At 39.0% G+C, this 25161-nt stretch overlaps 1 protein-coding gene across 2 annotated transcripts in view; it reads left to right on the forward strand.

The window, feature by feature from the left end:
- The window catches only part of glceb (glucuronic acid epimerase b), a 51491-nt gene extending 30604 nt beyond the window's left edge, over positions 1-20887 (forward strand). For both annotated transcript variants that reach the window (XM_052561581.1, XM_052561580.1), the window contains exons 2-5: positions 325-439; positions 9939-10444; positions 14491-14730; positions 17059-20887. In XM_052561581.1, the coding sequence (XP_052417541.1) occupies positions 9949-10444; positions 14491-14730; positions 17059-18083 (1761 nt within the window). In that variant the 5' untranslated portion in view covers positions 325-439; positions 9939-9948 and the 3' untranslated portion in view covers positions 18084-20887. The remainder of the gene's footprint in view (positions 1-324; positions 440-9938; positions 10445-14490; positions 14731-17058) is intronic.
- Positions 20888-25161: the final 4274 nt, after the last annotated feature.

Below are 25161 nucleotides of genomic sequence, written 5' to 3' on the forward strand. Positions count from 1 at the left end.
GGAAGCCGTTAAAGTGCTTTTCAATCAGATGTTTGTCAGCAATGGGATATGCTATCAGCGACACAAATGGGTAACCAGTAAACAGCCTTAGCTGGTGTCAATAGATGATATCTGAAATTGGGCCATCACCTCAGAAGAGATAGTCCTCAAGTTGAATAAAATATTTTCAGTGAGCTCCTTCAAGGAGTACGTTATAAGTTTCTTGAATATAAGGAAATATTATTCTTAAATTCTTTCAGTGTGTAAAATAATTTCAGTTTGATTTGTATGCTCACACAGCTCAGCTGAAGGTACTCATTGCTGTTTCTGTTTCCTCTGTTTCAGGAATGACAGACCGTTTCGTGAAACAGATCTCTAAATGAACTGGCGCAGAGGATCAAATCTGTGGCATAAAGCACAATGACAGCACAGTCAGACATTCACTGGTGATTGGAGCTGGGTAAGAAGAAACAAGAACCAATGCTGTTATTTACCAACCTGATGTTAGCTACCAGTGACTGTACGTACTTCGTCTATATTTAGTTATGTTGAAACAGGGCCAGAGTGGGACTTTTTTTTTTCAGCCTTTTTTCATGCTTTACACTGGCCCACTTAAGTTCACGACTGACTATAGGTCAATTTTAATAAAGTAATTAAAACCTTCGTTCATAGTCTTGCATCTGCAATAGTAAACTGTTCTCTACAGTCTTGTAATTCATTGTATTTTTGCTCGCAAATCTTCAACAACTGATGTTTTCTTAGGAAGGTTCCTCTGTCACGGAAGTCAAAAGATGATTACATCATATTTAGGGTTGCCAGTTAACTTCAGAAATTGAAAAAAAGGGACAGTTGTGATTCTTTACAAGAAAATAAGGGACAGAATTAGGCAAGTTCAAAATATTTGTCTCTGCCTTAAAACTTCTCAGACTATCCAGTTGGCTAGAAGTTGATATAGCCTATTTTATTTTTCTCTGTTCAGCAGTATTAACTTAGAAATGTGTAAGGCGTCTTCCTTCAGGTAACTCAGAATATTTTATTGATTGCTGGATGTTGGATCAGGATCAATAAGTTGTTTGCATTCCCAAACTGATTTGGCAAAATCATGGTCGCCAGCTGTTCTACATACTACGGAATCATCCCATATTTAAGGCATCAAAGAAGCATCCCATATGAAAGCTATAGTCCACGGAACGCAGTTTGTCCTGTATTTGTAAGTGATCAGTTCTCTGCCGGCTGCTCCCATTTTACAGCTAGCGGGACTCACATTAGCGGCAATTCCCTTTCACTATCCAGTTTGGGAATGCAAACAACTTAATTGATCATGAACCAACATCCCAAAAAACAGACCAGCCCACCAGGAATTCTGCTGGTCCTCCCAATTAGACAATCTGTTCCCGTGTTGAAAACTTCTACTGTTTCTACTGAATAAAATTGTAATTATTCCTTTCATGGCAAAGCTTGATTCAAGCCATTACTCCAGTCTTCAGTGTCACATGAAATCGTTCTACTTTGTTGATTTGGTGCCCATAAACATCTCTTATTATCAGTGTTGATAACAGTTGTGCTGACAGGATTCAGGATTCTTTAAATAGAAAGTTCAAAAGAACAGCATTTATTTGAAACAGAATCCTTTTGTAACTTTAGGAATGTCTTAACTGTCACTTTTTATCAATTTAATGTGTCCTTTCTGAAGGTATTAAGTTCTTACAATTTTTTTTTTTTGACTGTCTTTGTTTTAATACAGACAAATCCCAGATACTAATTTGGTAAAGTAAAGGTGGATTTAGCCCTGAGTCAATGGAGAACTTTTATACCTCTTCATTAGTCAGTCAGTGCTACGGTTAGACTATTAGGTGTGTGTAAATGGGACAGTGTGGTCTGATTTAAGTTTAAGCTTCATATCTTGTCAAATCATCCATGCAAGACTCTTATGGATGTCTTTCTGTCATTTTACATGCTCCATCTGACTCTAGCTTGATCTGATGATCAGCCTCTTTCCACCCATAAAACCCCATTCACACTGACAGAGATTAAATCACTGGAGGTTGCAGTCTTTGGGCTGATGGATGCAAGCTGGCTGTATCCCTCCTATATCCAGTCTTCGTTGCCATTGGTAGTTGCCACATTGCGTTGCATCGCATCTGGGTAGGATAAGTGTAACAGTGACTGGATTATATTTGCTAGTGCTGTTTATGTGTGTGGATGGGTGGGGGGGTCATAATGACCCTGTCAGATGGTTTGCTTCTCCTGTCTTTATTTTACGAGAAGTGTTTAATCCCCCCGTTGGCCGTAAAATCGTAAGCTTTTTGGTAATATAACAGCTCTAATCCCCTGACTGCTGATGAAGAGGGGCATTACCTTCAAAGCAATTTCTCTGTTCACCCGCTGCAAGAAGAGATATGAATATAAACACGGGTTTATCACACAGACTAGTTTAAATAGACCATTGACCAGTAATTTAGATTTATTTATATATATTTTTTTTTTTAAGATACAAAACAATGTGTCATAATATGCCGCAATGGAGTCATTCTGGGAATATCTGTAATAAATATTGTATGAATAATCTTTTGATCTATCCATTTCTGGTAAGAACAAATTTGAAAACCTGTAGTCTGTGTTCTAAGAGTAAACAAAGGGAATAATGTTTTTTTAAGCCTTCTTAGTGAAATCTTTCTCTTATCAGTCAGGTGTCTTCATGGATTATACACCGCACATTCCAGCTGTCTTTAGTGCTACTTCTGCGTATGCTGTTGTTAATTGCATTCATGTAGAAGCCAAAGTTGTTTTTCCTAGGGCCTTCATGGTGCTGTTGATGGAGCAGGTGTGTTGATTAGATCATGAATCACCGCCAGGAGGAGGTCTTTGCAACATCTGCTCTTTGATCATCTTGCCTTTCCAGCAATAAACTGGATTTGCATCTTAGTGGAAGAGTAAATAGCACTGTACCTCAGTCTAATATCAGATCAAACCTGCAAAGAGGTTCAGTTCTGTTGCATCTGATTAGTTGGGTTTGAAACTTATGGCCAGTTCACACCAAGGACGATAACAATAAATATAATGATAAAGATAAAACTGTTCTCAATAATAAAGAATAGCAGAGTTCACACTCCAACTATAACGATAAAGGCACAGAGTAACGATAGCATTGGAATAATTTTCAGAATAATTTTTTCCAGCTGATGAACGATACAAACATTGACATCCAATCAGAATCCTTCCTGCTATAAAGAGTTTGAGAATTTAAATCAGCAGACGCACGTGCACTAATAAACAGATGATATTGTTTGCTGGTGTGGATGCTAATATCGTTATCTTTATAGTTATCATTCTTGATGTGAATGGGGCTTTACTCTTCTGATTACACTAAAATGTAGGGCTAATTTTAAGTCTTGACCACAGTTACTATGTGTGTATTCGTTCATGTTTGCGTGTCATCTATAACTGCCATTTTGTTGATAAGGGAGTTCTCCCCTACTCCTTTTCTAATGAGAATTAGACTAAATTACAGCCAGTGCATTATTATTAGCCTGTCAACTGTGCTCATTATGGGCTGCATCTGTTACACGGGGGGAATCCCTGTGATATCTTTTTCTCTGATGAGCCTAATAATGTAGCTGTTTCACACCAGAACCGAGGGAATTGGTGTGTTTTTTTAGTTTCATTGGTTTACTTATTTCATTTATCTGCACCCATCCTTTAGCTTCCAGGTCTGGCGTCAGTAACACACTCCTTTTGAAGCTGCTGATTGCCCTTGATTCATCCCGAGGCTGATCAGCAGTACAGAGGAGTGGAAATGATCAGAGTTTAGTTAGATCTGACGCACCTGAGCTCAAACACATGACTCACTTCTTAGTGCTGCCCAGAGGGAAACACTTCTTCTTGGCATTAGACTTGTACTATTTCTGCTGTTGTTGGCAGGTCAGTCTATGTCCTCGACTAGAAAGAGCATGCCACCACCTGATTCTGACCATTGCACCATGAAGCAACTTTAGCAGTGAATTGCTCAAGAATGTTATATATAATGTAATAATATGCATATTGCAAAGTTTCCAATTTTACAGTGCTTGCACTGTTGCACACTTAAATGTCAAAAATTTGATCATTTGATCATGCTCATAGACTGGAATAAATATTGTACTAGATTCATGAGTGTACTACGAAATGGTGTCTTTTTTTTTATCAAAATGGCAACTTTAACCACCTCTGATGCAACTTTGTTGAAAGTTTTCTGCTAAGCATGGCCCTGTGAATGGGGAAAAATGAAATGCAATGTTGAAGGAGATTGCAGCTTTTGTAAATATGAGAACAACAATTTTTTCGGTCACTCTTTATTTTAAGGTCCAATTCTCACTATTAACAAATCATTAACTATGACCTTTGCCTCAATTAACTCCTAAATTGCTGCTTATTAATAGTTTATAAGGTAGTTGTTAAGTTTAGGGTATTTGGCAGGATTATGGATTTCATGCATTATATGTACTTTATAAGCACTAATAAACAGCCAATATGTTAATAATAGGCATGCTAATAAGCATCTAGTTATTAGAGAGAATTGGACCCTATACTAAAGTGTTACCATTTTTTTTCTGTTTCTTAGTCGAATGATCTTCTGTCAGCCGTTGAATGCTCAATTGGGTCGTCATGATCCAGGGTTGTGTTCTAACCACAAATTTAGCCAGTGATTTCTGTTATGCTAACAATTTTGTGCAGCTGTTGTGCATGCAGTTGGCAAACGGTCGTCTACGGTTCCAGCAAACCAATGAGTGATAAAAGACCTCAACATGGGTGTAACTGCCCTTCTGAGTCTTGTTCTTCTTTTCCAGAAGCCATATTGTATATGATTTATCAAAATCTTACCTCATGCGACTTGTTTTCTTCCTACGTTTGGTTTGAGATGAACGAGTTCCAGCACAAAGTCTAACATTTGAGGTATTCTGTAATTAATATGTTGTGTAATAGAGCAGGGAATCCTTTTCCCTGTGGCATTTCAAAATGTGGTTGGATACCATTTAACCCTTATTAAGTTTCCTTAAATAGGTCTCAGATTCCCAATCTGTTTCCATCACTGGCAGACCCTTGTCATAAAATGTTTCAGGTTTGACAGAAGTTTCCTAGTGGATTAAACATGCACATTAGAAAATACCCTGTGGTTAGATTTGTCGCGTTGTTTGGCAGGATTTTTTAATTTTAAAGCCAATATTTAAAACTTTTATTCTCTTTAGTAGAATTGATTGTGATAACCATAACTCACACATTATAAGCTGTGCCATATTTAAAAAAAAAACATCAATGGGCTCCGGCTCCTCTCTGCATTGTCTGGTGTTGCATGAAGAGCCCTGTGGCAGGCCTGAGTGGGGAGGACAGGTGTGCAGTCTCGGGAGCAGGTCTGTGTAGGTTGTGGTGACAAATGAGCTGAAAGCTTGGTATTCATTGCACCCAGCTCTCCTGTTCCAGCCCTGTCCTCCCTTCACTGACAGCCTTTCATGTGTCAACAATACCTCCCACTGTTCCCTGAACTCAAGGTGCCAGCACAGGACAGCAGCCTGCGAAGGTGTGGCCTAGGGCTGGCCGGTAAGACTCGATATATTTTGTGACTGTAGACTTTTTTTTAATGCACAGGTAGATATTATCAGTGGGCTGCCAAAGAGGTCAAGAGAAGAAAGAGTTTGTAATTTAGGAAGTGGTATTCGTGGTTTTTAATAATACCCCCCAACATGTACATGCTAGCTGTGTTTACAGGCATCCAAATAATGTTTTTTTTTATAACAGCTTGATGATTTATTCGGATAGAAAAGCCTTCATGTAAATGCCCCAGTTGATCCGAATGGTCTCGAACTGAATGGATTTTCGAATGGATTGAAAGGGCATGTATAATAATTTGAGCATGTAAACGGCTGAATGGGACCTTTTTTTTTTGCCAATCAGATTCAGATATCTTGTTTAGATCCATGAGCCATGATGCCTGTGTCTTACATACGTTTTACATCATACAAATATGCGGATGTTTATTTATATCACGTTTCCAAGCTGATCATTTGATTAGACTGAATATGTATTAACTTAATATCAGCTAAAATTATACTTGCGGTAGCTCCAGTGGCATCATTATTACATTGGCTTTCTCCTTTTAAGCCTTGCTTAAAATACATGTTATGCAAATGTAAACAAATATGTGAATCAGATTACAGCTTTTAGGGTTCATATAAACAGATCTTTCAATATGGATTGCCAAAAATTAGCAGCTATATACATAGGCTACCTAAGATGTATGTACTTGAATGTAATTGAATGTGGAAATTTTCTTGTTGTTTGACCTCAAAGCTAACAATGTTAACTTTAAATTAATTATATTATACAAGAGTATATAATTTTTTTATAGAGAATTTATTTAGTCATTAATATATTAATATAATTTAGTCATAACTATGTTATAAATCTATATTAAACGATTTATTTCTGTTTTGAGTCTTGTTTGTAACTCAAATGTTGCATCATGTTAAGCTTTACAATAATTTCAGACTAATGGCAATACATTTTGATTTATTTATTTGAATGAGCAGTTACGTTGATTAATTATGGGATGAGATACAGTGACAAGATTATAGTTCTACAGCTATGTTTGTATTGACCAGGGCAGCTGTGGGTGTTGAGGTCCTGATCCAGGTAACAGGAAACAACTAAAGATGTGGTGAATCGATAGCGGCCTGCAGTAGGTGAAAGAGCAGCTCATGAATCAACATGACGAGGACGCAGAGGGGGCGTGGCCACTGTCAGGTCGTCTCTGCAACTGAGACCGCGCTAAGCACATTCTGATGGGGAGCGCTCTACTGAGATGGATGTGCTTATTTTGAATTGGGTTTTTGAGAGCACTGCGTTTAATAAGTCAGCTGAACCCTGCTTTCCTCATAGGAGCTGATCGGCCACAGCTGTAGCTGTGGGGACGGCACATTGTTAAACCGCATTCATCCCTGACTCCTATTACCAACCGTAAGCCTCTCTACGAAAAGCCATTTTCTTAAATCTAGCATGGTATGATGTTCCCTAGGAAGTTCTTCAAGTCCGTTGTGCCACTTGTTCAGAGAAGGGATTACATCCGTGTTCCTCCTGTTTTTAGTTTGATCTCTGGATTATACAGAGCTCAGCCATATCTCTTGCCTATTAGTGGATTTGAATGCAAATTATCCTTGTACACAGATGCACCCTGCACTGCGGTGGGCCGCCTGATCCAGATGCTCCATCAGTGAGGTTTGATCAGGCGCTCTACATTAGGATTCAGATTTCTGAGCATGTCCCTGAATCTCAGAGTAACGGCATCTGAACTCAGCCTGCGAAAGCCACAAAGATCAAATTATTTATAGCCTCTGCAAACGAGATGAGCTGCTTATCTTTCACGGTGCAGTCAGACGCTGCTCTCCTCCGCATGCTCTGAACAGTCGACATGGGGAAGATGAAGTAAGTGGCGGAGAGATTAGAAAGAGATGGAGCGCAGGTCTGTGAAACAAGTGCAAACTCTGCAAAGAGGATTAAACGGGAAGATTGGAAGAAAGAATGATTCACTTGCCCTGATCTTCTGTAGCAGTGAATATTTCAGAAGTGTATGAAATCAGTTTTCCACCTAATACATATGTAGGGCAAGCTAAAGGTGTGTATGTACTGCTACCATTCATCATGCCTGGGTCCTTTCCGCTCAGTTCGTTAAATATTGTGTGTTTGGCACTATGTGGCTTTTCGTCTGGGTTGATGGATTGATGCGTTTTCATTCTCCGTTGACCTTAGACTTGGCTTTAGATTCACAGTGGTGTGGACTGCTAATGATGGCATTGGCGTGTTGTCCATGCCAAACCCAGCACAGTAATTAGGTGTAGTGAGAGGCAGTGTTGTTCTGCTTATTGATTTTTATTTCTTTGTGAGGAACATAGCATGCCAAAGAGAGAAAAGATGATATAAGTGAGAGGCTGCTGATTTCACGTTATGAGCTACGTTTACAAAGTTAATGTGATTCTCTCCCTAGAACAGAAACCGCATCAGAAGAATATGATTTGTGAAAAGAGGAAAGATGTGTCTCTTCTGTTTTGCTAATTTGCTTATGACTATTGTAAGAACAGTTGTGATTGCATGAACTGCCAGTAGGGTTTGCATCCATATTTTTTAATCCAGATTTTAAACTATTGCATCAAAAAATGATGAATGGAAAAAAACCAAAATGAGACTTAAGGTTTCCAAAGTGCACTTTTATGCTTTTTTTTTTTTTTTTTGTGTGTGTGTTGGAATTTTTTTTCTTAGTAAGAACACGTGCACATAAACTGTAGTGCAAAACACACTTTCCAAATAAGTTCCTAGATGGGCGGTTAAAAAATTTGTGTGACCTGAATAGTTAATTTCAAGAAAACGAATATTATCAGAAAGATCATTGCCAAGTCTCAACACATTGACTTAATCCCACATAATTTTTTTTAACTAAAGCTACTATAGTTGTTTTCATTGTAAAATAAAATAAAAAAACACATCAACTTTTAACGAAAAAAAAAAAAATTGGAATTAGAGCAAAATTTAAATTTAAGTTGCCTTGTCTAAAGTAGGGTTGTAACGATATACCATTATGATGGTCTGTCATATCTACATAAGATTTATGGCTTTATTTTTTAATTGTTTTTTTTAAATGAAATGAAATGTATTTATTATTATTTTCAGAAGGGGACTTAATTACTTTTATTAGAAAAGTTTGTTGTAATAAAGGATTTTCTCACTCAAATAACTTGTGCTTATTCTTTTAAGAGTAACCGTTACTGATAAGAATTATTGTTTAAAGGGTTAGTTCACTCAAAAATGAAAATGATGTCATTAATGACTCACCCTCATGTCGTTCCCAACCCATTAGACCTCCGTTCATCTTCAGAACACAGTTTAAGATATTTTAGATTTAGTCCGCGAGCTCTCAGTCCCTCCATTGAAGCTGTGTGTACGGTATACTGTCCATGTCCAGAAAGGTAAGAAAAACATCATCAAAGTAGTCCATGTGACATCAGAGGGTCAGTTAGAATTTTTGATGCATCGAAAATACATTTTGGTCCAACAATAACAAAAGTTACAACTTTATTCAGCATTGTCTTCTCTTCAGGGTCTGTTGTGAACGCACTCACAACAGACCTGGAAGAGAAGACAATGCTGAATAAAGTCGTAGTTTTTGGACCAAAATATATTTTTCGATGCTTCAAAAAATCATTTCATTTTTGGGTGAGCTAGCCCTTTAATATATACCATGAAACCTTGAAACGGTGATATTTTCTGAGACTGTTATCATACTGTCATAATTGCATACCAATGCAACCCTAGTCTAAGCTAAATAAAAATTACTGAAAAATTACTGAAAAATAACTTCAAAACTAAAATGACTAAAGCACAACAAAATTACTAAAACCTAAACTAAAATTAAAATAAAAACTAAAAATATGAAAATAAAAGTTCAAAATAAATACTATAATCATATAAATAATACTAACCTAACATAAGTAACATATTAGTGTTTTAGTAAATCCAGAAAAAGGCTCCATTGTGCTTGTTTTTTGGTCAAATGCCACGTTAATACCCCTTACAATAAATATGCAGTCAAACAAAAAATTGCTTTTCTTCTGCTGCTATGAATTTTAGAAGCAATATGCAAAATAGTGTATGCAGTCACCCAGACAGATATTGGATTTCTCTAATGCTGCATTTGATTATTCATGCAGAGGGAAAAATATTGATTAGACCTTTTAAACTCTGATTAATTCCATGTAGGTATGCATACAATTTCCTCTGACTGGATTACTGATTACTCAAAAGCTTAGATCTGAAATGTCACTGCTGTAGAGTGGGGAGTATAAATATGTAATTGCATGTTTGCCTGTTGTTTCAGATCAGCCAATAGGTCTTTCATAGTATGCGTTTTAATGTAGGTTTGTGTGTTTGTATTACAGGTAAGCAGTGATGATGCGTTGTCTGGCAGCCCGTGTTCACTACAAGACCCTTATAGTGATCTGCGCTCTCCTCTCTCTGCTCACGATCGTTCTGTGGAACAAGTGTACGAGCGAGAAAGAGCTGCGCTTCCTGCCCCGGCACCCCCAGCCCCCTCCCAGCCCAAAAATAGACAGCCATCCGCAGCAGCCCCAGCCTCCTGAACCTCCACCTGTGGTCGGTGGAGTGCGCTACGAAGAGATCGACTGCCTGATCAATGACGAAGCCACCATTAAGGGCCGCCGAGAAGGCAGTGAGGTATACCTGCCCTTCAGCTGGATGGAGAAGTACTTTGAGGTGTACGGCAAGGTGGTACAGTACGATGGCTACGATCGATTCGAGTTTTCGCACAGTTACTCCAAAGTATATGCACAAAGAGAGCCGTACCACCCCAGCGGAGTGTTCATGTCTTTTGAGGGGTATAACGTGGAGGTGCGTGACAGAGTGAAGTGCATCAGTGGAGTGGAAGGTGAGTTATATGGTAATGGTTACACCTCTTCACTTCTGATCGATCTTTGATAATGGTTGCTTAGTAAAGCTGTTCAGAGGTATGTGCAATTGTAATGCACCCAAAGGTTTGGCGAAAAAAAAAAAAAATTTTTATCGAAACCCCTGAAAAAAAGAATTGTTGGTTCGGGATCATTTGTTTATTTGACATTTAAAAGGTGTGTTTAGACTGTTTATACATTATGTCATGCACATTAGGTGGATAAACAAGAGGTAAACATGTCATCAAAAATTATGCTAGAGTTTTGGTTTGGCTAAAATATCGAGAGGTAACTTGTTACCAAAGAACTTCACCATGACTTGTTTGAATTTTCGGTCCACACTGTCATCGGTATGTATTCAGCTACCAATAAAAATCTAGTATTCTTAGCTCTGTTGGCCATATTACCATGTTTAAACTTATTCTGCTGGGGTTATCCTCATAATTATAGCAGAAAATGTGAGGAAAAACCAGGAGTTTCTGCCTGGGAGTACTCATAAAACTGGCTGTCCTAATGTCTCAAACACAGCTACTTTCTCCCTCATCATCAAGATTCACCTAAATACATGTCACATTAAAGTAGCACTTAATTGTGGCACACTGGAAGAAGTGAGAGGCAAAGCGACCTGCCTCATTTCTAACACAACATGTTAGTGGCCATTAATAGTCATTTAGTGCAGTCCAAGAGGAGTTTCCTGGAAGCCAGGCTCGAATGATCTACGTCTGGTTCTTAGTGAGTAATGCACCCTCAATGGACTATACATTAAGCAAATGAAAGTGGGATTGATTCAGCCAAGAACCGAATCACAAGAGCTGATTTGATGACCTTAAATGTAATGGAGAATAATTTTGCACTCAGACTCCCATGCGTCTTCTGGTGAATGTCAATGAGGAAAAGCAAAACCAAATTAAAGCAAAATCGTTTCATTTCATTTCTTTTTTTTTTTAAGGAACCTAAATGACAAGCATTTCAAAATGAACTCGGGAGATGACACTCCTTGACAGGAAAAAGCTGATTATGGTGGTCTCGGTTGTGTCCTTCAGAGGCGTTTTACTGTCCAAAAACTGCATTTTTCTTTCCACTGTGTCAGTGATCCATCACTGTTCCACTGCCCTGACAGATTACTTTCAACCATTTCCTGCTGGCTCACTCTTCTCTCAACCTCTCTATCTCTTTGCAAGGACCGTCTTTTAGCAGACGGGGTTAAGTGCCCTGTTCTGGCCATCACATCACTGATAGAGCAGAACCCTGATCCCAGTCTCACTCCAGTTCTTGGATCACATCAGCCTAACACCACCATATGAAAGCTATTAACACAAAGTTTGTGACGCTCTCTAAAGAGAATAGAGTCACTCAGTGCCATTCGCTCTTCTAGGTTCTTTTATTATGAGACTGGGTAATGAAGTAATCACTTCTTAAGGAAGTATTGAAAATGAGGTCAGTCTGATCAATACTTTAGTATAAAGAATGGCTTCCAAACCACAACTTCATTACTATTCACTGAAGACGGTGAAGCATTATGCAGTGCTTCACAGGATACTAATGCCAAACAAAGTGGAAGATATTTTAAATTAAATGAATAGGGTTTTTTTTTTTTTTCGTTTGTTTTTGCAGGTGTGAGTGTACGTCAGCATAACCAATGACAACCATGTAAACCAGGGGTCACCAAACTTGTTTAGCTCCAACTTTCCTCAACACACTTGCCTGGGAGTTTCTATGCCTAGTAAGACCTTGATTAGCCTCTTCAGGTTTGTTTGGTTAGGGTTGGAGCTAAACTCTGCAGGACACCGGCCCTCCAGGACCTAGTCTGGTGACCATTGGTGTAAACCAACCATTGCTCACTTCACTTGCTCAAAAACAGAGAGCATTCTGAGGTACTCTGTTAAAAATGCTGAAACTCAGCACATCCAGGCATGCTGGTCTGAAAAGCTTTCACTCTTTGCAAAGTCATTGATCAGCGTTCAGGATTAAACCACATTTGACTCTTTTCTGTTGAAAGCTTTTGAAACATGCAGACCTCGTTTTGTGTGTGCATTCAAAGGACCCCCTTTTTTTTGTAGCACCGCAAAGAGGCACATTCATGCCATGATCTTCTGTGGCAGGTGGAAAAATTGGGTTGTCTGTGAGCCGAGATGAAATACTCAATGTCTGTGGCAGCACAAAAGTTCATACCAGTCCCCTACTTCTGTTGCCTTTCTAGCCTCTTCTCCTCCATAACCAAGAGCCAGTCCATTACTCTGAGTCTGTTTACATGGAGCCGCTTTTTGTTCTGCATGCTACAAAGAAGCTCTGTAGCAGTAATGACCGTGTAGGAATGAAGTAGCCTGTAGGGAATCATCTGAGGTTTGAAGCATTGCCTCTTCCAGTAACCATGGCAAATGAAAGCAGCTAACTCAAAACACAAGCAGAACCTTTAAGAACAGGCTTGAGTCCAGTGTTCAAGGAATGTTATGGTGCTGGTATGAAGGTCGTGCCACCTGCTGGTGTCCATCAGTGATTGATCTCACTGAGGTAATCAGTTAGCATGTATTTTTAACTATCAAAATTATTATGCCAAAAGAAAACTGCTTTGATCACCTTATGAGGTTTAACTCCCTGTAGTAAGAAATCGGCTATTTTTTTTAAAGTGTTGATCAAGCAAACACCCAGAACAAAGATTAATTAGAGGTTCTGTTCCCCTTGTTTTCATCCCAAGCGTCAGAGGCAGAGAAACAGTGTGTTGAGCTCAGAGGTAATAACCCACATGAGCCTGCGGCAGTCTGTTAGAGCAGAGAACCTATTATCAGAGACAGCGGACAGACTCATCAGTCTCCGTTGAAGGAGAGAGAGAGGGAGAGTGAATAAAAAGGAATGAAAAGGAGATGAGTACGGAGGGTGACAGTGAAAGAGAGCTCCTTTTTCCTCCTCCTTCAGTTTGAGGGATGGCATCTCCTCCAGCAGAGGATCAGAGTGCTCTGAATAGTATCTAGGCCAGAGAGCGCCTCCACAGCGGCCGTCTGCCTCCTGATGCAGGTCCCACTTAGAGCCAGCATGTGTACGTGTGCGTCCTGGAAAGCTCATTGGTGTGTTTGTCGTCTATATTGCCTTGTTATGTCTGTGTTTAAGCCAGCTTGTGGTTTTGTATGTGTATGTTTGTGAATAGATCCTTTCAAGCCCACTATAAACCAGCAGTGCAGTCGCAGTGTTTTGCCTGTGGCTTGATGATTGTCATTCCAGGCTGAGGAGTAAAAAAAAAATTAAATAAAAAACAAGGATAGAAAGAGGGTGAATGAAAGCCTGGTGAACTGTAACTCACATCATTTATGTCAGTGTCGAAAGCACAACTTACAGACCAAGGCCATTTTCTTAGGGGCTTCAGGGGCTTTATCCTCTCTGTGTTCACTAGTCTTTTGTATATCTCTTGCTAATTGAATGTTTATATGTTTTCTCTTGTCGCTGTGTACTCTGGATTGTGTATCTGATCTAAATTGCGTAAAAGTCACGAATCCAGAAACAAGATTATGTATAATGGATGAAGATGGCATCCATGCAGAAACCACTGCTTCACATTATCACACTTGAGTTAAAGGCAAAAAAAGACTCCACATTAAAAGCTATAAAATGCTATAAAGATATATCAGTATGTATGGATAACATGGTAAAACACAAACATGAAATGTTAGAAACTTTAAGGTAAACAATCTTGTGTATGAACGCTTGTGAATTTTGTGTTAATGTGGTAAGTTGCTATGTTGCTTGGCAACCAAAAAGATACGAGAGTCTAAATGCTAATAACCCGCATTACTCAGATGAACAATTATTTAGCATTTTTTATAATTTCAACTACATATTGAACATTTATGTTTATAGTTGTTTGTTTATAGCATTTTAAGGGGATTTTAGGGACTTTGTTCATAATACTGTCAGTCATACTGACTCCAGACTTCTGAATGGTAGTGTACACACACACACATATATATATATGTTACTCTTCTCTTCAGTTTAACTCCCAGTGTCTAATATCTCTTTACCTGGTTCCCTCCTACAGGAGTACCTTTGTCCACCCAGTGGGGCCCTCAAGGGTATTTCTATGCTATCCAGATAGCTCAGTATGGGCTGAGTCATTACAGTAAGAACCTGACAGAGCGGCCACCACACATGGAGGTGTATGACACAGCAGAGGAGAGAGACGGCAGGTCCAGCGCGTGGGCTGTCACTAAAGGCTGTTCCCTCACCAGAGTCTATGACAAGAGCAGAGCCACATCAGTACGACAGTTCAGCGTTCCAGGTACCACAGCAGATATTGAACAACATGCTTTCAGTTTATTTTGTCTAGTTTCATTTGTCTGGTGTTCTTTTGTTCTTTTAAAAAAAAACTACAAAAATATTTTATCTTTTTAAAATGCCATGTAAACCCTTTAGTCTGATGAAATCGAGTGCTGCATCATCACTACCTTTTTTCTTATCTTTTCTGTGTTCTTCTATCAGCATCTTTGCATGACCCCTTATGGTACTGCTCCACTGAGCACTCACATAAACACACTCAAAACGTCAAAACACACTCGATTAACGATGCCTCATACACTACTGCTGGAAGATTCGTGGTCAGTATGATTAAAAAGAAAGAATTTAAGGCTTTTATTCAGAAGGGAGTTAATTCGTAATAAAAACAAACAAAGAATGTACAGATTTGAGTTGCACTTTATTTTAAGGTGTCCTTGTTACAGTGTAATTATATATTTAAGTAATATTAATTAACTGCGTGTATTTACTATATGCTTAGGGTTAGGATTACGGTTTGGCTTAGGGTTTCTTGCATGCAATTATGCATAATCAATTTTTATTATATTAGTACAAGTATATGTAACATGTAACAAGGACACCTTAAAATATATATTTCTAATAAATATTCAGATTTATAGATAACAAAGAGGCAGTTTAATGTCTACATTGCTTATTTCTCTGTAAAAATAGAATCACACACACAAAAAAAAACTTCTTTCATCAGACAGCATTTTTATTCTTTCAGTCACAAAATTGCACACACATGATTATGGGGTTTCACAGATAGTGGCGGAAACATCTATGCAGCCCTCAGAAATCAAACAGATGGAGGCATAACTGTAGACAGTACATTCTGTTCCTCCCTCAGGATACTGCATGATAAGGCAGCATTTCAGGAGTTTTGGACACTGTGCTTAGAATTAAGTTAATCAATAGCCATTAGAATTAGCAGGGCTGTCACGCTGGCAGGCAGTGATTGGTGTCATCACCCGGAGCATTGATTAGAGCGGGGCCAACTAGGACACACTGGGTCCAAGGCTCCAGCAGGGCGCTGCCTCCCTCCTGCTCTCTCCGTCCTCAGTATCACTGCTATTGATGGGAGGGTAATCAGAGCAGGACAGTACAAATCCACTTAGTCTCTGCATTGCCTTAAGTAATGGATTTATGAGTGCATTAAACAGTGATAGGGGCTGTTTGAGCCAAAATGTCCTTTGCTGCATCTTTTTTCCTTTGATTTGCCTTTGTCCTTTATCCTAATCCTGTCCTATTTTCTGTGTTGCTTTAATGTTGTCAATATTACTCTTGTCTTGCGTGTTTTCTCTTGCTCAAGTACTCAGCCTTATTCTTGTTTTCGTGCTATTTCATGCCTTCTTTTCTCCTCTCAGTAGAGAGTATGAGTTGGTTTCCTTTTTGTTCTGCATAACCTTGTCAGAAGTCAGCGCAGACAGAGGCGGCGAAAGGGATTTGAGTCTAACAGTGAGCGATAACTTTAGGATAAAGTGTTGAATGTGCATTTCTGTGAAAAAAGAGTGAGAAAGTACTTTGATTGAGAGTTGGAAAACTGATCTGCTTGCTTTGCAGCGAATTGCACTGCAGTGTGTTCAACTTTCTTCTAGAGGAGAAATGAGTTTTAGCACTGTCCGATCAGTTGTTTTAAAGTTTGTTCACGGTTTGAACTTTTCTGCCTCTCTGACACCAACTTGTCTGGTTAATTAACCCCAGGAGAAAGTGACTAGTGAAACCTTGTGCCTTGAAGCCTATCTACTAGTTCTACACCTTAGTCTTTGTGAGAATCTATACTTGTTTGGGTGCTTGTGTACTTGTTTGTCTATGCAAATGGTACTGTAAGGGAAACAAAAGAACGTCACTGTAGACGACATGTTTTATTAATAATATCACAGTGAAACCAAAATTTGCCAAAAATATATCAGTATTTCACAGATTTTGTTACCTGACAACAGTTTGTCAGCTTACTTGGTGTGATGTGCAGCGCATAGCGAAAATGTGAAGCACAAGTGAAATAAGGAATTCTTGTATAGACAAAACTGAAGTGGTAAATGAAGCAGCAGCAGTAGTCGGCAAACAATGCCACATTTCATGCCAGTCTGCCACACAGGATGACATTCATCAACAAATTCACACTTCCCTAATATTAGATTTTTTTTAGCTGAGCTGCATTAAGCTACATATTATGTAAAGGAATATTTAATCTAAAACGAACAATTCTGCCACCAATTATTCACCCTTATGTCATTTTATAATCTTGAGCTTGTTATTGTACTGAAGTTAAAACTTATTAAACTTGTTAAACTCTTCTATTCCTTGTTTCTAGAAAACTCAGAGGGCATCTCACTTCCTCTTGGCAACACTAAAGATTTCATCATCTCTTTTGACCTGAAGTTCACATCTAACGGCAGTGTCTCCGTCATCTTGGAGACCACAGAGAAAGGTCCTCCGTTTGTTATCCACTACGTCACCACCACCCAGCTCATTTCCTTCAAGGACCGCGACATCACCTACGGGATCGGCCCTCGGACTGCATGGACCACCGTCACCCGTGACCTTCTCACTGACCTCCGCAAAGGCATTGGCCTCTCCAACACCAAAGCGGTCAAAGCCACCAAGACCATGCCACGGCGTGTCATAAAATTAGTGCTGCACGGCCACGGGATGATAGACAACATCACAATCTCCACCACGTCGCACATGGCGGCTTTTTTTGCAGCCAGCGACTGGTTGGTGCGCAACCAGGACGAGCGTGGCGGCTGGCCGATCATGGTGACTCGTAAACTCGGGGAGGGTTTCCGTGCGCTGGAGCCGGGTTGGTATTCGGCCATGGCGCAGGGGCAGGCCATGTCCACTCTAGTGCGAGCCTATATAATGACAAAAGACGACACGTACCTAAAGGCTGCCCTGCGTGCCACCGGACCTTTCAAACTACCATCAGAGCAGCACGGCGTCAAAGCGGTGTTCATGAACAAGTATGACTGGTACGAGGAGTACCCCACAATCCCTAGCTCCTTTGTTCTGAACGGTTTTATCTATTCCCTCCTAGGCCTGTATGACCTGGCACAAACCGCAGGTGAGAAGCTCGGGCGGGACGCAGGTCAGCTCTACAGCAAGGGGATGGAGTCCTTAAAAGTTATGCTGCCCCTGTACGACACGGGGTCGGGCACCATCTATGACCTGCGCCACTTTATATTGGGCACTGCGCCCAATCTGGCCCGCTGGGACTACCATACGACGCACATCAACCAGCTCCAGCTGCTGGGTACTATCGACAACTCGCCCATCTTCAGGGACTTCATCAAGCGCTGGAAAAGCTACCTGAAAGGAGGGAGAGCCAAGCACAACTAAAGCGGCGCACACATCTGCGATCTCTTCAGACCCTCACTTCCTCTTCCCGACTGCCACCATGAGGGTCACTGTGTCTAGCGAGGAGAAAGAATGGCTGAACACTTCAGATTTTTTCTGTTTGAGACCATAATTGCAGTACTCTTTGCATCTGTGCTGAGATTTTAATTAGGTACAAACGCAGCTGCCTGCAGCATGTGTCTGGATAAGGAAGAGGGAGGGCTTGGGTATTTAAAATTCAAAGCTCCAGATCTGCAAGTTTGAGTGAGAACCGCGTCTGCTGAGATTTGCCACATTTGGGCAAAAAAAAGCAGCTTTCAGAACCTTCTTCCAAAGTAAAGCTCAGAAGATAATTACTCATCAGTTGTTGAGAAATAAATCGTAGAGAGCAAACTTTAGCTGCAGTAGTTATTTAAGTTCAAAGCCTGTGAGCAGAACATTATTGCATATAAGCTAGGGATAAACATGCTGAAAATGTCCTCGAGTGTAGCATTACTATATGTCACGGAGCACTAAGGTTTACTCGCCTTTTTTTCAACCCACTGTCCTGCCTTCGGTCTGCATTTCATAATTCCACAATCAGATTGAGCTGTCACTAACGCGGCCCAGTCCTGCCCAGAATGCACTTAAAGCTTTAGAGAGGTGGTCGCAGGTCACTTGCTTCATGTTTACAACATATTTCAGGAAACATAGCTGTAGTTTTAAAGACACCACTGTGCTGGACTAACAAACGCAGAGGCTGCTTTTTGAGAAATCTGAGCGACTCTGATTGGTTGCACAGCTGGTGTTCATCCCTGTAAGACGTCAAACTTCAGTTAAATCGTGCTACATGTAGACTGGTCATGCACTTTACTTGTGTGGCATGCGTGGTGTCTGGTGAAGATGCGTTTATACAGTCATCTAATGAATTGTGACTTCATTTTTGACATCAATCCAGTTTTTATTTTTCTCTCTCTCAATCTTATGCCTTTATGGCAATGAATCATTTATAAGGGAATTTTCAACTTTTGTTTGCTGATAGCAGGTTTATTGTAGCTCTACCCATTTCCTTAAATTACTCACCATTTTTTTAATCCGGTGATTCTTTTATACAATTTATTTTTGGACAGCTGTATTTCTCTTAATATTATTTTTATAAGTAACATCAGTTTCTGTTATTTGGAGCAAAAGAATGAAAATGTTTCTTTCACATTTAGTTGAATAACTTGCATCTCAACCAAGCAAAAAGATGCTGTTTCATGTATGAAAAATATATTAATGATCAGTACTTTCTCATTAAAGTATTGAGATTATTTGCATGTAAGACTATAGCATCTGTTTGTTTTTGTTTGGTTTTTTATCCAAAAGCGCCTCCCCACATCCCCCAAATCATTTCAGCAGCCTTCTGACTAGTGCAGCCAAGTGTCTGAGACTGCAGATGGAGTTCGGAAGAGTTTTGGCTGTCCATGTTTCTCAGAGCGGTCAGCCGCTTGACCTCAGCAGTAAAAGCTCCACCTGGCTGAATCCTGTCGATCTTAAATCTCACCTATCCACAGCTGCTAAAATTCAGAGGTTTTATCCCATTATCTGGCATCCTGCTGTTCTGAACCATTTCAAAACAGATGTTCCCATTCCAGTTTGGGCTTCTTTAGAAAAGAAATGTCAGAGAAGAAAAATGTGGCATTTCTGAATGTTTGATCTGAAAGATTCTGATTTGTTTGGCAGAAACTATGGGTGCTTTAGACCAGAGGCGTAGCTTTTGTGTTGACCTTTTTTGGTTTCAAAATCGTGTTTTCACATGAATATCAGGTTGCTTGTAGTCTCACTGACACTGATCTCACACACTATGCACATTTCATACTTCTCGCTTAATGGACAGACAGACATATATTTAAGGGGGAAAAGACATTAGCATGAGTGCAGCAGAGAGCTACATTTCATTTATACAGTACCAAAGTCTTTAAAGTTTGGGTTATTTTTATCTGAAACTTTAGTTTTAGTATTTTGCTGTTCGGAAGTCCATGGAGCATTTGTCTAGGGTTTTTTTTTTTTTTTTTTTTTTTTTTTTTTTTGGAAAGATGATCTGAGTAAAGAAACACTTTACATGCCTCCTCCTTCCGAAGAAATGCCTTTTGATACTGTTTTCTTTTTTTTGTTTCACCTAGATTTATATAAAATGGAGTGAGTATAGAAGGGAACTGGTGATATTATTAATCACTGCTATCAATGGGGATGTGTGCAAATCTTGTTGTAGAGCTAGCGCTCAGTGCTACATATTTCAAAAGGGAAAAAAGAGACTTTGAACACTATATCCATTTTTGAAAGCCTTGTTTCAAAGCAGCCTCCTTTGCGAGTTGAGTTTACCAAACCTTTGCATTTGAGAACTCCTTAGAGTAAGCAATGTTAAAGCACAACTATGGTTTCTTTAATTTATTCTCTCTCTCTCTCTCTCTCTCTCTCTCTCTCTCTCTCTCTCTCTGTCTGTCTCTCTTTAAACAATGTTTCCAGTTTGGACTATGTGCAAAGCCTTCCTCTGCAAGCTGCTGCCGTTTTGAAACAGTAGAAAAGAGTAGAACAGGTTGATCTTTTTCGCTCTTCTGTTTTGTTTCATTCTTGGGTTATAAATTGACATGTGAGGTGTATTTCATGTGTATGCAATAAATGGTTGAACTGGATCGCAACAGCTGCACACCCAGAGGTTGTACAGACTTTGCACAGGAAGCACAATGTGCGATCATTTTTATGCAGGAGAAATATGTTTATTAAAGTCTTTGTGCTTTAAATTGCGTTTTTAAAATTGTATAAATAAAGGCATTTCGTTTTATACATGCATTTGCCCAGTGTGTTTCTTTTACCGACCTAACAGCATATCAGACTCGTTTTGATTTTGATTCATTTTTTTTATTTTTTATTATTATTTATTATTTTTAAGTCACTTATACTTCATTACTAGCTCACATGTTGAAGAGCGCCTGAGGTGTCTGCTAGCATTTATCCCCAATGTCCCGGTCCACTATAAATCCCCACGATATTCTCTCTATCTCAGTCACACATATGGACAGTGTGGTTTAATTACTAGCTGCAGCCTGGGGTCTGATCCGGCACATTAAACTCCCTTCTCCTTCTTCTGTCCTGTCTCTGCCTCGCTCAATAGTCTGCATGTTATTTTATCCAGCATTAGCTCAGCTCATAGCACTGGTAGACAGTGGGTGAAGGCGCCCCATAGAGCTCATCTTTTAATGACTGTCTGATCAGATTATCACTGTTTTTACCCAGACTCAGCCAGCTGACGCTTGTGGTCTGTGGTCTCTCTGTAGACAGTGAGGTCTTTTTTTTCTTGGAACTGGATAAGGATTTTTATTTTATTTTTTACAGATGTTTTTTTTTTGGTTTGGGGAGGGTGGCATGTTTCAGTGAACATGGTTTATTAAAAGGATTGGATTGTGAGTCATTTGTTCGTGAATGGGCATAGTTTATGTTTTCATTGTATGTTTTTATTTCAAGTAAGAGTCATTTGTTTGTGATCATGCTGAAATAACACTGTATTTTTACTGGAGCAAGAACAAATGTAGTCCCATTCTAATCTGATCATCATCTAATCATCGTCTAATGATCTGATCTTATTTGTTCATAAAAACTGATGAGCTGATCCTTTTCTCAGATCATTAGATGACGATAAGATGATCAAATAAGATCATAAAATGAGTCAATTCATGTGTGACTCATGCTTTTGATTAACCAAAAAAAAAAATAATAATAATAATTTGTTTTTGGACAACACTGGTCACACTGTATGTTTGTTTTTGCTCCTAAGGGCAACTCAATAGAAAGATATGTCTTGCTTTTTTTTTTTCTTCCTCATAAATGCTGTATTTTTTCTTTCTTTTTCCAAAATCTGTTTAGACTGCAAACCGCTCTAGTTTCATTAGGAGCAGCAGATTATTTATTTTTCTTTTTATTCTAAGGAAAATCAAAAGGAAATCTTGATTAATCAGTAGATCATTGTTCTTTCTCAGCCTTAGTTTATTCTTTTAAAGCAAAACATTACAGGCAAAACATTGATTTTTATTTATTATATTTTAATTTTTTTACCCACTTCAATAGCACTTACACCAAACTTTTCAGTTTCATACCTATCTATTTTCTGAGAGAGATCTGTTCATATACGTTTTGCCTCGTTTAATGTGACTAACTTGGTGATTTTATTGTTGCCGATTATTTATTTAAATGGCACGATAGAACGAGATGTCAACAAAACAAAAGAATAATAAAAAAAATAGCTTTATCCAATTTTCAGATTTTTGTTTTGCAACTCTATGCAAATAAGTGCATTTTGAATCAGATAATGGATAATTTGCATATTCAAACACAATTTTGTAATACAAGTCAACTGTCTTCATGTTCTGTGGTTAATCAACTGGAGAAGTATGGTGATATCTAGTTACATTTTTTTACCCTATTCACCTGTGGTGTCTTACCTTGAAATATCTTTTAACTTGTTCAGACACTGACTCGCTCGCACATACCTGCAGTGCACAGCAAAACAATTCCCAGACTAACACTGAACTGTCAAATATCAGTTTATTCTTGAGTGTTTCATTACATTCAACTCATGTCTGCCTCCCTGATGTCTGCAGCAGGCATTTCAGTTGTCTGCATGGTTTGGCATTGTAACAGGACACAGTGAGTGATGTGGCTTTTGTGAGAGGTACACACACGCGCACGCACACACACACACGCTTGTGTCATTTCCCATTTATGAACTAATACCTCAGCTATGCAGAGTTCAGACTCTTCTCATCCGGCAGACCCTGAGATGTAATGATATATTTTACCCTTGGTAATATCACTGTGACTGAAGCGACAAAGACACCAGTGCTGCAGAAAGAGACGGACAGATGTGGAGGCAGGAGTTGAGGCAAGCATATTGTAGCAGTCTGGGGGGGGGGTCATAAGGGCCGTGCCCTCCACATGAAACTCTGTTTGATTCTGTCTGTCTGCATCTGCCTTCCACACCGCTGCTGATGCTTAATTATGCAGCAAGCAAGGCCACGCACACACACACACACACACAGCCCTGCTTACTCCCACACACATCCTCTCATGTTTGCCCTCCAGACGATGCACACACAAACACACACTTAATGAAGCAGATGAAGAGTGTTTGAGCTGAATAGAGAGCGAGAGGTAATGAGAGAGTTGCTGCAGCGATAAAACAAACGTCCTTACCTGCTAATCTAGGAAGACTGGACAAGTGCCAGTGTTATGGTGGATTTGTTTCTTAAATAGCCTTTTACATCAGAATTCATATGCAACCCACTTCTTAAAAGACAAACTCCTGATTAAGGCTCAGTGTAGACAGTCTTATTATATTAAAATTCAACAGATGAAATAGCATTACTGATTTCATATCAGTAAACATTCGGTTCTGCCCCTTCTCCCAGCTGTTTTTTGTCAATAAAAATAGGTTTTAAAATTAGGTCACTTGTGGAGCAAATATTTATATTCTTATGTTTTTGTACATTTTACCCTTACATTTTTTCCCCTTTGAAATGACTCTATGTTCATTTAATTTCCATCATTAATGTCTCTGACTGTAGGTTTCGTGCAGATCAGTGTTGAGGCAGGTTTAGGCAGACATTCACAGACAATTTAAATAAGAAACAATTTAAAACAAGAAACCATAGATAAATTAAAAACTGACAACGTCTGGAAGAATATGAATTTTGACATGACACTGGATGCAGAGAAACAAGGTGGATTATTTTAGATTAGAAAATGCTGCCATCATGGGGTGACATTTAGCATTACGGTTACATAACCACTCAAAACTGCTTCACCCACAACATACTGACTGTACATTCTGTCTTCTGCTGTAATATTTAAACATACTGTGTAATGCATGCTTTGCAGTTATTCTTAATTAATAAATGTTACACACACACACACGTGTGTGTGTGTGTGTGTGTGTGTGTGTGTGTATCAGACATAAGAGATATACCATAACATTAGGGCTGACACTATTATAATATCACACATAATTAGTAGATTATTTATCACTGTTATCAAAAAATCACACTTATTTTGTTTAAATAGCATTATAATTGAAGGGTGCCAGAAATGTCACACTAGGAAATACATTTAGGTTGTTAATGATTCTGATACTGGTAATGAGGTGTCATTTTGCTCTCTCTTGCTTTTTACTGTTATCCTTTTTTGTCTTTAATTTTAAGTCATGTTGCTTTTAGCTTTCCCTGTCAACATGCATCTCATTTCTGCCAAGAGGTAATAAATTCACTACCAATAGTTACAGTTTGCTTAAGATGCGTGTTCTTGAATAGAAATCATGTTTCTGCATCGTCATTGTATTAATACAGGCATGAGAATGGTAACGGCTCTGTTTCAGCATGTTATGGGATAACATTCAGTTATATGTCATTTCACACCCTCCATTCATACACAACTTCATCTACACTTTCTGAAACTGCCTTAAACACACCACCCTGAATGAGCAAGTGGTGTTTGACCCAGCAGCTTTCTGCATAGATATAATGGGGCAATGGTGTGTTTCATATATATATATATATATATATATGTGTGTGTGTGTGTGCGTGTACTTGTTTTTCTATTCTGGTGGGTACTTAAACCTGAATACACACAGACTCATGGGGACTCGTGTCATGGTGGGGACCTAAATTGAGGTCCCCACGGGTAAACAAGCTAATAAATTACACAGAATGAAGTTTCTTGAAAATCTAAAAATGCAGAAAGTTTCCTGTGAGGGTCAGGTTTAGGGGTAGGGTTGGTGTAGGGCGATAGAAAATACGGTCTGTACAGTATAAAAACCATTATGCCTATGGAGAGTCCCCACAAGGATAGCTGACCAGACGTGTGTGTGTGTGTGAACAGTGTTACACTTAAGCTTGCGTTGAAAATTTTCAGAGAAACCTGTTTAACCTGTAGAGACTGTTAGGTGCGAAAAGGGGAAGTAAGATTTTCTAAATACTTTCAGTAAGATGTTTTTTAAAGACATTTAATTCTGAAAATGCAGTAAAACCGCTATATTGTGAAACATGTCATTTATTCCTAAACTGAATTTCAG

Source organism: Carassius gibelio, chromosome B7 (genome assembly GCF_023724105.1).
Source record: "Carassius gibelio isolate Cgi1373 ecotype wild population from Czech Republic chromosome B7, carGib1.2-hapl.c, whole genome shotgun sequence".
NCBI classification, from domain to species: domain Eukaryota; kingdom Metazoa; phylum Chordata; class Actinopteri; order Cypriniformes; family Cyprinidae; genus Carassius; species Carassius gibelio.